Below are 14,695 nucleotides of genomic sequence, written 5' to 3'. Positions count from 1 at the left end.
CATGGTGCTGTGAACAGCAAAGCTCTTTTAGTTGAGGACAGTCATACTGGCTCCAGATTACTTTCTGCCATCCAGGCAAGCCAGTGCCGCAGTGTGACGTGACGAGATTAACCGTCGCGGTAGTGTAGAAGGAAGGCATAGGGGAACGGTAAACTGCGTCCCCCCCCCCCCACCTTCCTCCGATTAGTAGTATTACAAAAGGGGTGGGGTTAACATAGAAACTGTCACCTCTTCACGTAACACCAGCAGTAATGACGCACCAGCTATGAATGAATGAAAAACCGGCGATAGCAACTTGTTAAGGACACTTCAGTGGCAGGTGACAGTGATTGGGATCGTAATGGGTTTGATGTTTCGAGCAGCGGTTGTAGTCGTAGTGGTGCAGCTCGTGGTCCAGGCTGCAGAACGGTAACACACAGGAAGGGAAGAAGGGTAAGATGAGTGATATCGCATTTCCTCCGCATCAATTGAGTTGATCACCCCAGTAAATTTTAGATCGGTTCGTTACCTTTCTTCCGAGGGGTTCAGACCTCTCCAAACGGGATGGTTCGTCGGTGATGAAGCGGGAGGCGATGACGACTTAGAAATGTATTTACAACAATGCACAAGGGCAAACTGAAGTTACATAAGTCACAAAGACGTAACACTTGAAGACCTTACTTATCGACCGAAGGTTTCGGTTACACCCTAGGTGTTTTTTTTTTTTTTTTGTAATACGTGCTTAGCACGGAGCCTCAACCTAAACTGCTGTTCGATGCTTTTTCATCCTATTTTAAGGGTTCCGTTAATAATGACGCTGGGGCGGCCATTCCGGGTGACCCACCCCATGCTTCCATAAACCAATGAGATCCTTATAACAGCCCCTGAGGGTTGGGCAAAATCTCGAACCCAGAAAGCAAATAACAAAGTAATCCAAATCCCTTTCCACAGGGGGGTTTCTCCCTCTCCACTCCCCCGCCCCCCACCACCACCACTACCCTTAGCGCACTGGACATTCTTCAGCGGGTCCTCCGCGGTTGTCAGCGTTCTTGCAGACTTGAGACCGTGAGGGTCATGCACGTTAGATAATTTGTTACTTTAGCGGGATGTGGGAAGCCGCCCTGAGGCGATGGGGCACTCTAGCGACGGGATCTCGACGCGTCGGACAAGGGAGACGCTGCGAGCATTCCGCTAAAGAAAGGGGAGAATGGGCCCGTTGCGGCAGAGACGAATGTCAACAGCCACCTTTTGTGGCAGTGCAACGCGTAGCGCGCACACACGAGAGACCCTTCGAATGACGAAGTCATTCGTTCGACTCCTGTGCATAGTATTTTAAAGAAATAACACGTCTGAAAAACACAGCAGTTGATATCCCCTCTGGATCTCGTAGAGGGAAATTGGGTTGATGATAATTGTTGTAGGATGCTTGACGTCTTGCAGATTCGAATTGCTCAATCACATTGCAAGGGGACACTTCGGGAGAGGTTAACTTTTTTATAACAATTAAAAGCACAAAGGAAGATACAAGCAAGGAGAAAACATATTTACACTTGATTGGCTGGTAGCTCTACGTGACGAAACCAGCCCTCGGTCCTGCCGAAACAGCTGGTTTTAAAACCTATGTCCCCGCCCTCGGTGGGGAGAATAACCAATCAGGTAACCACAGAAACATCCACCCAATAGATTATTGGGGAAAGGAAAACATCACCAATCAACAATCCGGAAAGGACAACACAACCAATTAATGATTGGGGAAAGAAGGTAACTCATCGCGACACCGTACACATATGTACACTTTCTACCATCACGATTTCGGATAATTATGCTTTCCTGCTGCGAGCTTCGCGAACACTCACTTTCCCAACGTCCGGTTGACCCAAGTTCAAGGAAAGTCACTTCAACCCATCTGTTCAGCATCGCCGCTCCTCATGCTTGCAGCTAGCGTGGCAATATCCTGTTGACCGCGCTTCAAGCTGTCAACGCACGCCGCTGCAGATATGGGACCAAAGCCACGCACTGTGACGAGGATCATCCTCGCCGCAAGCACGTGCACACAGGATGCGACCTAATGAATCTGTCCCTGTCGGAAGTTTGACCTTTCCCGTAATCCTCCGCTATCCGGCGCCCCCGTATCCCGCTGGGTTGAGCTCACCCCTTCTCTCTGCGGTTGTGCGGAGGGCCCAAGAGAAAGAACATAATGGGCATTCCACTAACGCGAACCGGATGCGGCAAACAATGTGCAGCACCGCGCGCGAACTTCACTACAGCCATTACAAAGATTCTAGCCCGTGTGATTGCTTATAAACGGGCGCTGCTGGCGAGACAGGCGGTTAGCTGTTGCTGTTATCACGCAAATTACTAGTTAAATAGGGCGCCAAATTCTTTTGTCGTCTCTTTGACCTCCTCCGAATCCTTAAAAGAAATAACTGACGGCGACTGCAGTATATTCGCAGCAGCAGTTGAATTCCAAGATGCAAGCGTCCAGCTGCTCGTCCGAGATTCGCGGTATATAGGAGTCACCGCTTGGGCACGTCCTAAAATTTTTGTGCGTAGAATCCTGTTTACACCCGCTAAATTCTTTTTTTTTCTTTTCCGAAATCACTGAGGGGTGGGAAGCGTACAAGCGACGTGGTCTCAGCGGGAACTAACATGGAGAAAGAGTAAGGAAAGCGTTACTCTAGAAAATAATACGCGGAAATGGTAGGAAACACTTTCACGGATTTTAAATACACTCGATAGTCCACGCACTGGGTTTTCGACACTTGTTTTTTTTTCTGTGCTGTGCAGTCATGCCTCGTTAATGTGGACACTCCAGTTGCCGAGCAAAACTGTCCATAAAGCCAACTGTCCATAATAACGAATCATGCAGAAAAAAGGTAATAAGAAAAAAAAACAGTTCATGATTAATGTCTCCTCCTGTGCGTCGTAGTGGGCAGTGAAGTTGTAAATAGATAAAGTCTTAAGAGAATTCCCAATACCGTCATCCTGGTCGCCGTTATTTTTTAAAGTCATATGTGATGCAGTTTGAAGTGCTTAGTCGTCTATTAGACGCATGATGAAGTGTCATGGCGTGTGGTGACGTCTCATCGGGTGACCCTCCGCGTTCTTCTCTTCGCAGGCGAGCAAGGGCCCGATGGTGGCTCCTCCCCACCCGGGCTCCCCGCTCAACTTCGTGGTGTACAACGAGCCCTTTTCGCAGCCGCCACCCGCGCACATGGGCATCCCGCCGGTCCACATCGACCCCAAGACGGGTAAGTGCGCTCCCCATGCAGCCTGCGGTCACCCGGCGCACAGCGTGTCGGGGACAGCAGCGTAGAAAGATTACCTATTTCAGGTGACCTGCGTCACAGGTTGGCGACGCCCTTCGCGGTGGCATCGCCCGGGAGGGCCGCGGTGTCGCGCGGCCGCCGAGCCGCGGGTTACAGCGTTAGCGGGAAAGGGGTGCAGCAGCCCGAGTGCGCGCGCTTCCATCTTTCGGGGCCGAAATGCAATTTTCCGCCGTGCGCGGTGCTCGAGGCGGGGTAATTTTCCAACTCCGCGGCGGCGGTGGCAGGGGAGAAAGAGGAGCCCAAATAGGCGCCGGGATCGAAGGGGATCCGGCGTCTTATTTCGGCCGGCGCAAACGGGAAAACGTCGTTAGGTGCGCGCAAAAGCCCTCCTCCGCAGCGGCGGCATTCGCGGAACGCCTTCGGTCGGGCCCTGTTATCGTATCGACGAGGCTCGAGAAGACCAAGAAACTTTGGCCGGAATGCGGAGCAAAACGAGCGGCCCTGCTCGCCGCTGTCGCGCAAGCTCGGGGCGCAATCTGATTTCGCCGCCGCCGCCGTTGCCGCTGATCCGATCCCGCTCGGTATCCTTGGCGTCTTGTTGGCTCACGCTAACCGCATTGGGCACCGACGCCCCCTCCCCGCCTTTTCGCCTGGCGCGTCTTGGTTTTCGTTGCGCGCCACGCGGAGAGGGGGGCTCGAGCGCCGCGTCCCGGAGGTTTTCTTGGTGTTTCGAGCGCCGCGGTGGACGGCCGGACGCGCCTTTAGCGTGCAGACTGGTTGGGAGGCAGTAGGCTGGTAAGAGGAAGAAGAAAAAAAAAAACAGGAAGCCGAGCAGAAGGGTGGGCACCGTCTCTGGTTGTGGGCGTCCACACTGCAGTGCCCGCTCGTTATTCTGGCGGCCGGTCGAGCGTCTTCCGCGGGAGTCGTATCGGCTCACCTGCCACGGAGCCCGTATCGCGACATTTGGCGTCGCGCGGGCGTCTTGATCCGGTGACTGTCGTTTCGCAACTGGGCTGGCCGCGCCTGGGAACAAGGGTCCAGTGCGGCGTCGGCGCGCGGGAGACCGTCCGTCGCGACGGCCGGCATCGCGCGGGGAGATGGGCGGCGGCATTAGTCGAGCCCGCGACTCGATAACGGCGGACACGGCCCGTATAATGGCGCGTATGCGGAGCTGCCCGATAGGGGCTGCGTGGACGCGCAGATAGTGGTCGGCAGCAGCGGGGCTCGCCCAGACATAACGGTCTTTGGCGCGCAGTCCCGCGTACGGAAGGGGGGACCCACTGAGGTCCGGTTCCCTTTCCGATAAGCGCATTAACGTCGCTTATGTATCTCCGATGGCCGGCCGGCTGCCGTGGTCTCTGGGCCGTGCCCGGAAGGCCGCGCCGAGGAGAGCGGACGCTGATTCCAGTGACAGATCTGCGCTGGCAAGCCACGCGGCCGCCTCGCTGTAGGGACTGCGCGCCGACAGGATGCCGGCCCGACAGTGCGCGTTCCTGGCGGCGGTGCCGTCCTGACCCGTGCTGTCCTTTGCAGTAACGCCTCTCGTGCGCAACGTCAGCAGCTCTGATCATTAGAACGACCCCGTGCGAGTCCTAGCCAGAAAAGAAAAATCTATCGATCCTGTGCAGTGTGCGTGGATGCTGTTATTTCATTCGTAGCCTTAACGTGGCCCTGTAGCGGTGTGCACAGAGCGCGGCGCGTTTGAGCAACGTATTTTCTAACGGTGAGTTTCCTGCGTCACACGAGTGAGGAAGACGTTTGACGCAGAGAATAAATCGCAGTTAGTGTGGTGGGCCCTCATTCCAGGAGCCCATTGGCTTTTGCCGCCGCTCTGGCCCGGTTCACCACCGAGAGCTGGTCTTCCGACCTGAGTTGCGGCCTCAGTTCCGACCTCCCAGTCCTCAGTTGTTGCGTCACTGATCCTTGGGATACCTGGACTGCTCTGGCATGCCCATATCGTGTGGTACAAGTTAGACACTTCCCCGCACAAGGCGCAATGGGGATCGTACGAATTTGGAAACATGTAGCTTTGACCGGGTCAGCACGCAGGCAGGAAATGTGCAGCTTGAATTCAGGCATATCGAGCAACCCCCCACCTCCCCGCGCATGCCTCCGTACACGCAGTAAAAAAGAGGATGGCGGGGCAGACAGGCAGAGTGGCTCCTTCCGACCTTCTCGCCGCCGTGGATCGGCGCCTGGGCGGCTGCGGCGGCGCTTGTTTTGCCGCGAACCGTAGCGTGTGTTGTGTGCCCCTCGCGAGCGTGCAGTGCGCCTCTGCTGCTGCCCTGGCTGCTGCAAATATTTACGCCTTGGCTGCAGGCCCGCGGGGCCCCTTCTGGCCCTTGGGGGGGATGCGTTCGGCCTTGCAAACGGCCGCCGTGCTTCCGGCACGCCTCCCCTCGGACCCGGGCTCGCCTGCTTTCCTTTCCACCGGAGCGCAGTGTAAATATTTTTGGCTGCGCCGCCGCTTGCCCCCCCTCCGTGCCGGGCATCTGAGTGCGCCGTCGGCGCCATTTGGACGACACGCCGGGGATCGGCGTCACCACCGGGGGCGCTACACGTGCTGCATGCAAATCCCTCGTGGGGAAAGGAAAGGTGCAGCAATTGTCGGGTTCTCGGTGGACGCCCGAACCGCGCTGTGGGGAAACGAATGAAGCAGGGACTGAAAGGAGGCGCATAGCGTGAGGTTCTTTAATGGACTGTGACAGTGGGTGGGAGTCTCTGCATGTCGTCTCCATTGCGCAATGCGGCGCAAAAGCTTGCACTGTCTCTCTGCAGCGGTTACGCTTTCTCATCAAAGCGACGAAAGCGATGCTGATTTTCTCGTGACTCGCACTGTATTAGCCCGTTGTGTCGTATGACGGTGCGGGCAGGGCACTTTTTTTTCTTATTCCTTTTTAAGCCCAAACTAATATCTGTATTTTTCTCGCGGCGACCTCGTGCGAAGCGCACGTAACGGTGAGCCGCAAGCGAAGGAGCTGGTCGCGTTGAGTGCTAAGTAAGCTCAGTAACGCGAAAGTGTGCCATGTGGGTTGCGCTGCTTGGTCGCAATTGTCAAACTCTTGTTGAGCATGCTTTTCTTTGACTTTTTTTTATCTTATTCTGCCGCCGCGGTGGCTCAGTGGTTATGGCGTTCGGCTGCTGGCCCGAAAGACGCGGGTTCGATCCCGGCCGCGGCGGTCGAATTTCGATGGAAGTGAAATTCTAGGTGCCCGTATACTGTGCGATGTCCGTGCATGTTAAAGAACCCCAGGTGGTCGAAATTTCCGGAGCCCCTCACTACGGCGTCTCTCATAGCCTGAGTCGCTTTGGGACGTTAAATCCCCATAAACCACACTCTTCTTCTCTCCCGCAGGTATCCCGAGGCCGTCCGTGTACCCCCTCACCTCGCCGGGCCAGTACACGCATAGCATGTTTTCCCAGGAGTTTGCGCAACAACTGCACTGGTGAGTGAGGCTGTCTGTCCAGCGGAGGGCGCGCCTGCCCCGCGAGGGGCCAACGCACCCTTTGCTCTCGCTGTGGGCGGGCAGAGTTGCGGCCGGATCTGCAGCGACGGCGCAATCCTGCATCGATTGGAGGGCCTCGGTCCGATTCGCGCGTGTGCAGTGTGGGACAGGCTTCTGCGCAGGAGCAGATGCACTGCGAGCATCGCAAAATATAGAGGGGGGAGGGGTATCACTGTCTACCCTCCTTTTTTTTACAGCGCTAGCTTAGTAGTAGTAGTAGTCGTGACTGTCGAGCATCTGTGATCATGTGACTGCCCACGAGCACATAGCCCGTGCCTCTGCCTAACTCCGTTGTCACCACAATGTTGTTAACCAACTGTAATAGGATACAACTTAAAAAAGAAACAGCTTTTGTTAACACTGGACCGCGGTCCGCGGCGTCCTGTATTACTCCGCTAGCAAATCGCAACAATAATCAGATCGGCTTTTTAGTGTTCGACTTTATTAAACAAGAGAGGTGCCCAAATTCCTGTGCTTAGAGTTTTTTTTTTCTTGTGATTAGCTTCTTGTTTGGATGACAAGAAAAGTTTTTAACAACGGACACCTGTTTAGTTGTGGAGGAATTCTGTTCGGGGGTCCTGAATGTGGGCGGATCGAGCTTCACTGCGAACTTAAATTGCACCCGACTACAGCGCCGATCATCCCCATCACCATGAATGTAATCTCCACACACTCTCTCTCTTTTGTCGAAACATTCGCTGATGTAACAGCTTGCCCCTGTCCTTCATAAATCTGCCCCTGATTTACGTTCCCGTTCCTGTGTGCGGCTTTGCAGGACTTGCAAAATCGCGCTGTATGACCACCGTTTAGCCCTGCAATGCCTGGCTTATCACGTGTACAGTCACGGGCAAAAGTTTACAGGATTGTGAGTTTGCTGAAAAAGAAAAATTCTGCGAGATCTGCGAACGGAATTCAATGAAAAGCATAGACACATCACGGGACATGCGTGGTCCATCCGCTGGAACAAATGCCAACTGACTTGCTGGCGAGGCAGCGCAGGAATGAATTATTTTCCGCGAATTTGCATCCGTTAAACTTTTGCCCATGAGTGTACAACGCAAGCTGTAAAAATGAATGATGAATCAAATGGGAATAGTTGTTTGTGCTCTTAGGTGTGTATCTGTCGCTCACGTTGTTCCGGAGAAAGGCTTTTCTATCATATGAATCAAATCAAGGCCGAAATGCCAGCCGCCATAGGCTCCCGAGGCCTGCTGAAACGTTTGGTGTAGCTAACCCTAAATGCTAAACAACCTGAAATTCCTGTGGTCGCACTGCTGCCATGGCAGGGGATGGAGCATTTTTGATTTTTTTCTCTTGATCTATTGTGTGCGGCAGAGTATTTTTGCACAGACTCATCGTTCTGTGACCCTCAGAAATGATCAAAAATTTAGTTTTTTTTAATTAGTACTATTTTTTTTCTGCAGCGTGTATTGCAATGCAGGGGCCGCTAGTGACGAAATACTTGCAGTTCATAACTTCGTAACAGGGTTCTTTCCTGGGAGCTAAGCTTTGGAGACCGAAGGGTGTCGCTAGTGTGTCGTATAAAGGCTCGCATTCCCGGTAGCTCCACGTACGACGTAACGTAGCCCGCCCGTGTAAAAGCAGCGACCCGCCGGCCACTTCCTCGTCATGGTCAGCGCCGACGAGTATGGTTCTCGCGGCTCGTATCGCAAGTGCGGGCGAGAGCGCCTCTGCCACCGCGGCACCAAGCGGAAGTCGCCGCGAGACGGCCATGCGAACGCCGGACGCGAGCTGTGCCGGAGGCGATTGCGGCAGCTTCCCACGTGCGCTCGAAAGCCGAGACCTCCGGTGTGAGCGGAGAAAAGATGCCGGGGAGAGGTGGCTCTCTCCCCCCAGTGCTGCGGGCCGCTATTTATGCGCTGGCATGAATACCGGCGTTGGCGTAAGAGAGGACGGAAAGAAAAAAAAAAAATTATGACGAAGGACGGGATCGCGTTAACCCACCCCCATCCCAGCGGAGGGTCCGGCTGGTACTCGGGTGACAGTGCGCCACCAACGTCACCGGGAGTGAGGGCTGCGGAAATACGTCACTCTGGTCTTTTGCATCGTCAGTTCAAAGCCGTACGTTGCTGTGTCTCGTTTCAGCGTCTCACGCTTCGGTTTGGGGTTAGCAGAGCGGGAAGCCGAAATAAACTTTATTTCCGAGGGTCTAGCCATTTTCCTCACTCCTCCCCACTTGGGCCCGGGGGCCAACATTGTCGTTTTATGGTCGTCATTGCCGAATGCGATGCGAAGGAGCCCGTTTTCATCCCAGGCTCCGAGCGATCTTCACGTCAACTCGCACTAATCGGTTGCGGCATGCAACGTGCTTCACGGAACACCGGCCCTTTTGCGTGCCCGTCTCGTTCGAGGCATGTCGAAAACCTTGCGCCCTTCACAGCGGCGTTGCTGACTCGTGGTGGCATCGGGCTGCGGAGAGTGGCGATCGCTGTTCGGGAGTCCGCCGACTGCGGACCGGCGGCGGCGACTCCGGTACCCGGGTCCGCGCGGGCCGGGCGACGATGCCTGGCGGATTGCGCGGCCTCCTCCGCTGGGCCCGGCTTCTTCTTCTCCCTTGACACTTTCGTCTTCATCGCGAGGCACTCACGTTTTTCGCTGTAATTCGCGAGACGAAGGCCTGCTCCTCGAGGGAGAAAACCTAATTACCAAGCGAGGGCGGGAGGTTGCCGGGCCCGGGGGTCGAGGATTGAATTGCAAATGGAGAGGAATCTCGGAGGAGCATGAATTAACGATTAATCTCCGAGGCATCGCCAAGAGGCCCTGCTCTTGCTCTTCTCCGAGGCCGCCTTTCTGGCTCCTTTTCTTTCTCTTTTCTCGCCTTTCTTTCGTTCTCGTTCTTTCGGGTTCTTGTGCCGCCTTGTTGCATGTTCACTGCCTCGCAGTGTTCTTCCTGATACTCTTGGTTAACCTTTCTGTTCTTTTATTCTCTCTCTGCCTTCTGTGTTCGCTGCTCTTTTTTCCTTTATTTTCCCTTCCTCCCCCTTACATGGGCTGACTGCGTGTCTTCGTTGCCGCACCGTCGTGCATGGACAGTGAGTGGGGCGCTGCTTGGATCTGATTCACGCGCGCTTCTCACTAATCGAATCGGCTCGCTTTTTTCTTCGTTGGGCGTTTGCTTCTCATTACTCTTAATTCGGTGCCGAGAATAATGGCATCTTTGACGAAAGGCTCGAAACCAGACGCGGAAAGGAAAGTAGGAGAAAGCGAGGGACGTGTACAGCCTTCGGGGGCGGAGTCTCCGCACAAGCGGTGAAAGGGTCTCGGCAGCCTCGGGAGGACGGCGTTGCTACGCAGCTGTAATGCCGGGGGTGTCGGCGATTGTGTCTGTGTGCCCGGTAGCGTGGGAAACGCACTGTCCTAATTGGCGGGGTGCGCGCTGCCGCCCTTCACCCACGCCTTCCTTCTTTTTTTTTTCGCTTTTGCCGTTATTGTCTCCAGCCTTCGGCGGCAGTGAAATTGTTTCGCATTACCCAGATACCGAGATGGTGCGGAGATATACAGCGCGCCGAGGTAAAGCGGAGTTTGGGCGAGGCGAGGCTGTAGTGACGTCATTGTGCTACCGCTATGCGGAAGCCGGTTAGTGGAGGAATAGACAGAGATAGCGATCTCTGGAAATTCGAGCAATGTTGCTGATTAGGTGCCGTTCACGCCGCGGTCATTTCTGCCCATTAGCTTACCTTCTGTCATTCTTAGGAATGAGTGTGGCCTGCAGTTTGAACGGACGAAGCTTGTAACCGCCGAAGAAACAAAAACCTGCGTGTTATATGATAACGGAAAGGATTCCTGCCTTCCGGTGTCTGAGAATTTGACAGCCGATTTCCGTAGCATATTTGCGCCACCCTTTTTTTTTTTCGCAAAGTTCTGCGTTTCTGCGCTGGCGTTTTTTCAGGGTCTTGGTGGGCAGAACAGAATGGGAACCTGATTGTTCAGTTTGAGTCGCGGCAGCGCGTTCAATTTGGGTGTGCGTCTGCTTTTTGTGTAAAGAAGCCATAAAATCGGATATTCTGATACTCCATGACTACAGCGCAACGAACGGGACAAGAAGAAGGACACAGGCAGGGACACAACACAGCGATGTGGTCCTTCTTCTTGTCCCGTTCGTTGCGCTGTAGTCATGGAGTATCGGAACCAACTCGCCCAGCAACTTACCTTGTCGGATATTCTGGTGCTCGCGCTCGATGTGAATGCATTGGTTCTGGACGGAGAAGTTCCTTTCATATGTCTTTTAAGAGTGGCGCAAAGCCTGGGAGAGGCAGCTTCGAGACGCTTTTCCCGTGTCTTTGCTAGATCTAGCTGCTTCAAGCCACCACTTCCACGAACAAAAAAAAAAAGGGGGGGGGGAGGGAAAACTACTAGACTTTTAAACTACCTTCCCAAGAGGCGATGAAGTCCAAATGGTGGTGATATACTGGGTAGCCGTTGTTTCTGTGGCCAGCAGAAGAACGCGATAATTATCGATTATGACGTACTGCGACACGGAAGTTGTTTACTTACAGCCAAAGCTGTAAAGATAAAAAAAAAGCAAAAAGAAAGCCGAGATGAATGGCGGCGTTTGTGTGGCGCCGGAACTGGAATCATTAGTCGCGTAACTGGCAGCGCCGAGTTTGACGTCAGTCATCTGTTTGCTCCCGTATTACTGTAAAACTGTTCCTCGACTCGCATCGTGCGCCGGGGAAAGTGCCTGATTGACCCGTGCGGAGTATGCATGCTCGCGGTGCTGTGTGGCGTGCGCACGTATATGTAAAACCTAAGCATCCCGGGAAGACGGAGGAGGGCGGTGGGAAAAGTGGCGCGATGCCTCGGGAGGGGGGATCCACTCGAAGCCGCCGCGGTCGTTCAATTTGCCCGCGGGCGGAATATCCTATGCGGGCGAGCCCGCACACCGAGCACTCAACCCTAAGCGAGTGGCGGGGAGGCTCCTCTTCCCGAGCCGGGAACACGAATGCACTTGCCGCGATCGAGCGGCCCCCCTCCGCAGACTCTCCTCGCGCACTCGTTCCCCGGCTGGCGTTGACGAAAAGCGCGCGCAGCTCCCGTCGCTGCATTTGCCGCGCTCTGCGGCGTGTTTTGGCGGTCGCGCGGCGATGTCTCCGAGGCTTCCTTTCCCGCCGAGCCCGTTTGCATTCCCGCATCCGTGCGCGCCTCGTTTGCGGCCTTCAATGGTGAGAGTAGTGTCTTGTCGGGTGGCTGCGATTTTTTTTTTTTTTTTTTTTTTGCAGCTGCGTGTTCGCTTAATAGCTGTTCGTTCCGCGACTCCGAGCGTCGCCGCATTTATTCTACCTTTGGAGGTTCGCAAAGATTGGCGTCTCCTCCGCCCCTCTTGACGCGCCTTTATATTAGGCACGACGCCCCCTCGATTTTGTCGTGCGGACCAGGCGTACTCCCTGCCCGAAAGAAGGCGCCTGTGCTCACCGTGAACCTCCGCCCCGTTCCATTTCCTTCCAGGCGCCTAATTTAGCTGGGCGAACACACCCTGCCTCCGGTGGCTGCCGAAGCGCCGTATTGATCGGGGCGTCCCGAAATTCCTGAGCACCGGGCGACTCGCGCGCGTGCGCTGTCGGCGGCGACGGCGATGCATGAACTCCGGAGTCTCGCGCGGGCTTGTTAGGGTAATTGGCGGGCGAAGAGCGCTTCTCCGCGAGCGCCGCGGCGCTGCAGCGAAGCTGGCACCCCGCTCGCCGGAGGCGATCGGAAACCGCGCGGGCATCGGCCTCCCTCTCGAGCCTCGCCAAGTGGGGAAGCCGCCCTCGCTGCACCTGCGCGTACTGCAGACCCATCCCTCTCCTCGCCTCTCCCCTGCGCGCCGTGCATCTAAATCGGAGCACCTTGCCGACAGGAGGGCGCGCGTCGAGTCGCTGCGGACCTGCCGCGATGACTGCGCGGTGCCCAGGGCGGCTCTCTCTTTCGTAACGATTAGGCGCTGCCTCTGCACTCGGTCCGCACGGCGCCCGCATGCACCGCTCGGGGCGCTCCGTCGCCTCCAGTCTCCGATGCGGAGCGCCTCATGCGGGTCGTCGTCATGATGAGGAAACAGTACGCGATGCTCTCTTTTCGTCGAGGCACCCTTGGCGAGAAAAGCATTGAAAGCGGAGCCTAGTCCTGGACGTTTCCGTGGGGGGCGTCCACTGTAGCCGCGTACGCAAGGCGGCGATGAGCCTCGTGGAGTGTTGTTTAGCTGCGTGCCCATCTCACCAACGAAAAATCTTCTTGGCCTACTGATTAGCGCAGGCTCGTAGTTCAAAAGCACTGCAGCGGTGCGTTGCCAATGGAACAAGGGCGGACGGAAGGCTCCACTTCTCCGAATGGGATACGATACGAATGCTGTGAGCCTTGACTCCCTCCCGTGTTTTTTTTTTTGTTTTTCTTTTTTTGAACGCGATACCGTTAAAGGCCCCGTTCGCAAGAAAATCCGGTGTCGTTGTGAGCGGAAAGTCACGTGCATGACTCTGGCAGCTGGGGCCCAGAGAGCAACTTAGGAGGCAGGGGGAGGGGGGGGCACCTAGGTCGCGTGACCTTGCGGCGTCATCACAACCTGACCACCAGATAGTGAGCAAACTGCCCGCCGTGGCAGATGGCAGTTAAATTAATGATTGGTCGCTCGGGACTTGCAGACTGGATCGCACAAGGCCAGTGACCCCTTCATTTTTTTCTCTCTTTTATAGCGCATGGTGGGACAGCGTAGGTGGGGTTTGGAAAAGCTGTGGAGATCTGAAAAATAACGAAAGCTTGTTGTTATCGCACTGATCGTATTTGTCGCGAGGAAATGCGCAGTTCCCACGACGTAGTGGCGGTCACTTCCTTGCTGCGGGCGCCGCAGCACACCGACGTGGACGGCAGGCGAACCCCCATAATGTGAGGGGCTGGGTGGGCCTTGCCCTTCAGCAAAGCGTGTCTCATAATCGCTAACCTACGCCCTTCTTTCTTGGAGCGCAGTCTAGTACATTTTGGCTACCCTGTTGTCAGGGTAAGCAAACAAGGGAAGGGGAATGAGGGGCTCGTTATAAATATGACAGAAGCCAACAGCCACAGAAACCAAGGGGCACAGGGGATTTTTTTTAATTTATTTATTTTGTGGTGTTGTTCAATTTAGAATATTACTGAATATGTTATCGCTTAAAGCAAATTGATTAGAAAAGCAGAAGAAAAAAACCCACGACCGCTCGGAGGTCGTGGGTTCGGATCCCACCGGCGGCATGTGGTTGTTTTTTCTTCTGCTTTTCTAATCAATTTGCTTTAAGCGATAACATATTCAGTAATATTCTAAATTCAACAACACCACAAAATAAATAAATTAAAAAAAAAATCCCCTGTGCCCGTTGGTTTCTGTGGCTGTTGGCTTCGTTGTCAGGACTCAGGGTGGCTTTTAAGATTCATAAGTGTGAACATCACACATCCCGATTGCTGACATTAGAATAATTGTGTACACCGAACGGAGCGCGGCTGGTGGGATTTTACTTCGCTGCCGCCTGCTTTGAGGATAGCCACCGCATCATTTAGCTTGAGAGATTGTGGCTGTAGGCACAAACATACACGACGTAAAAGTGATAGCTCCCCTTCCAAGGGGAGATGCCACTGGAAACGTGACAGTGTCACTCTGGAACAATCACATGCTCATGCGTGACGGCTTCTGCAATGTCCGGGATTGCCTTCGGTGTTTGAGCCGCTTTATCTATAACGTTCTTTATGCCCGTGACGACCACTTAGGGGACTCGCTGGTATCGCCGCCGCTTAGTTATCCTTTGTTTTCGGGCCCAAGTTGGCCCAGCAAACAGTTTGTGTTCCAGAGTGTCGGCATTCCCCTTCGCTTGAGTGACGTCGCCCCTACGTGACGGCGTTTAGCTTTCGTCGTCGTTTCCGACCGCTCCGGTTCTGTCCTCCGCTTCCTTCGACTTTCGCCTCTGGGGGCTTCCCTTTCTCCCT

General features: G+C 54.8%; 1 protein-coding gene across 5 annotated transcripts in view; it reads left to right on the top strand.

Annotated features, from left to right (window-relative positions):
• Positions 1-14,695, top strand: part of pan (transcription factor pangolin) — a 227,348-nt gene that overhangs the window by 177,543 nt on the left and 35,110 nt on the right. For all 5 annotated transcript variants that reach the window (XM_089583200.1, XM_089583199.1, XM_089583198.1 and 2 more), the window contains 2 exons: positions 3,098-3,230; positions 6,604-6,694. In XM_089583200.1, the coding sequence (XP_089439326.1) occupies positions 3,098-3,230; positions 6,604-6,694 (224 nt within the window). The remainder of the gene's footprint in view (positions 1-3,097; positions 3,231-6,603; positions 6,695-14,695) is intronic.

Source organism: Amblyomma mixtum, chromosome 3, assembly GCF_055824585.1.
Source record: "Amblyomma mixtum isolate Tamu chromosome 3, ASM5582458v1, whole genome shotgun sequence".
Lineage (NCBI taxonomy): Eukaryota > Metazoa > Arthropoda > Arachnida > Ixodida > Ixodidae > Amblyomma > Amblyomma mixtum.
Note: the sequence above shows the minus strand (reverse complement) of the source record. Positions and strands in the feature narration are given on the sequence as shown.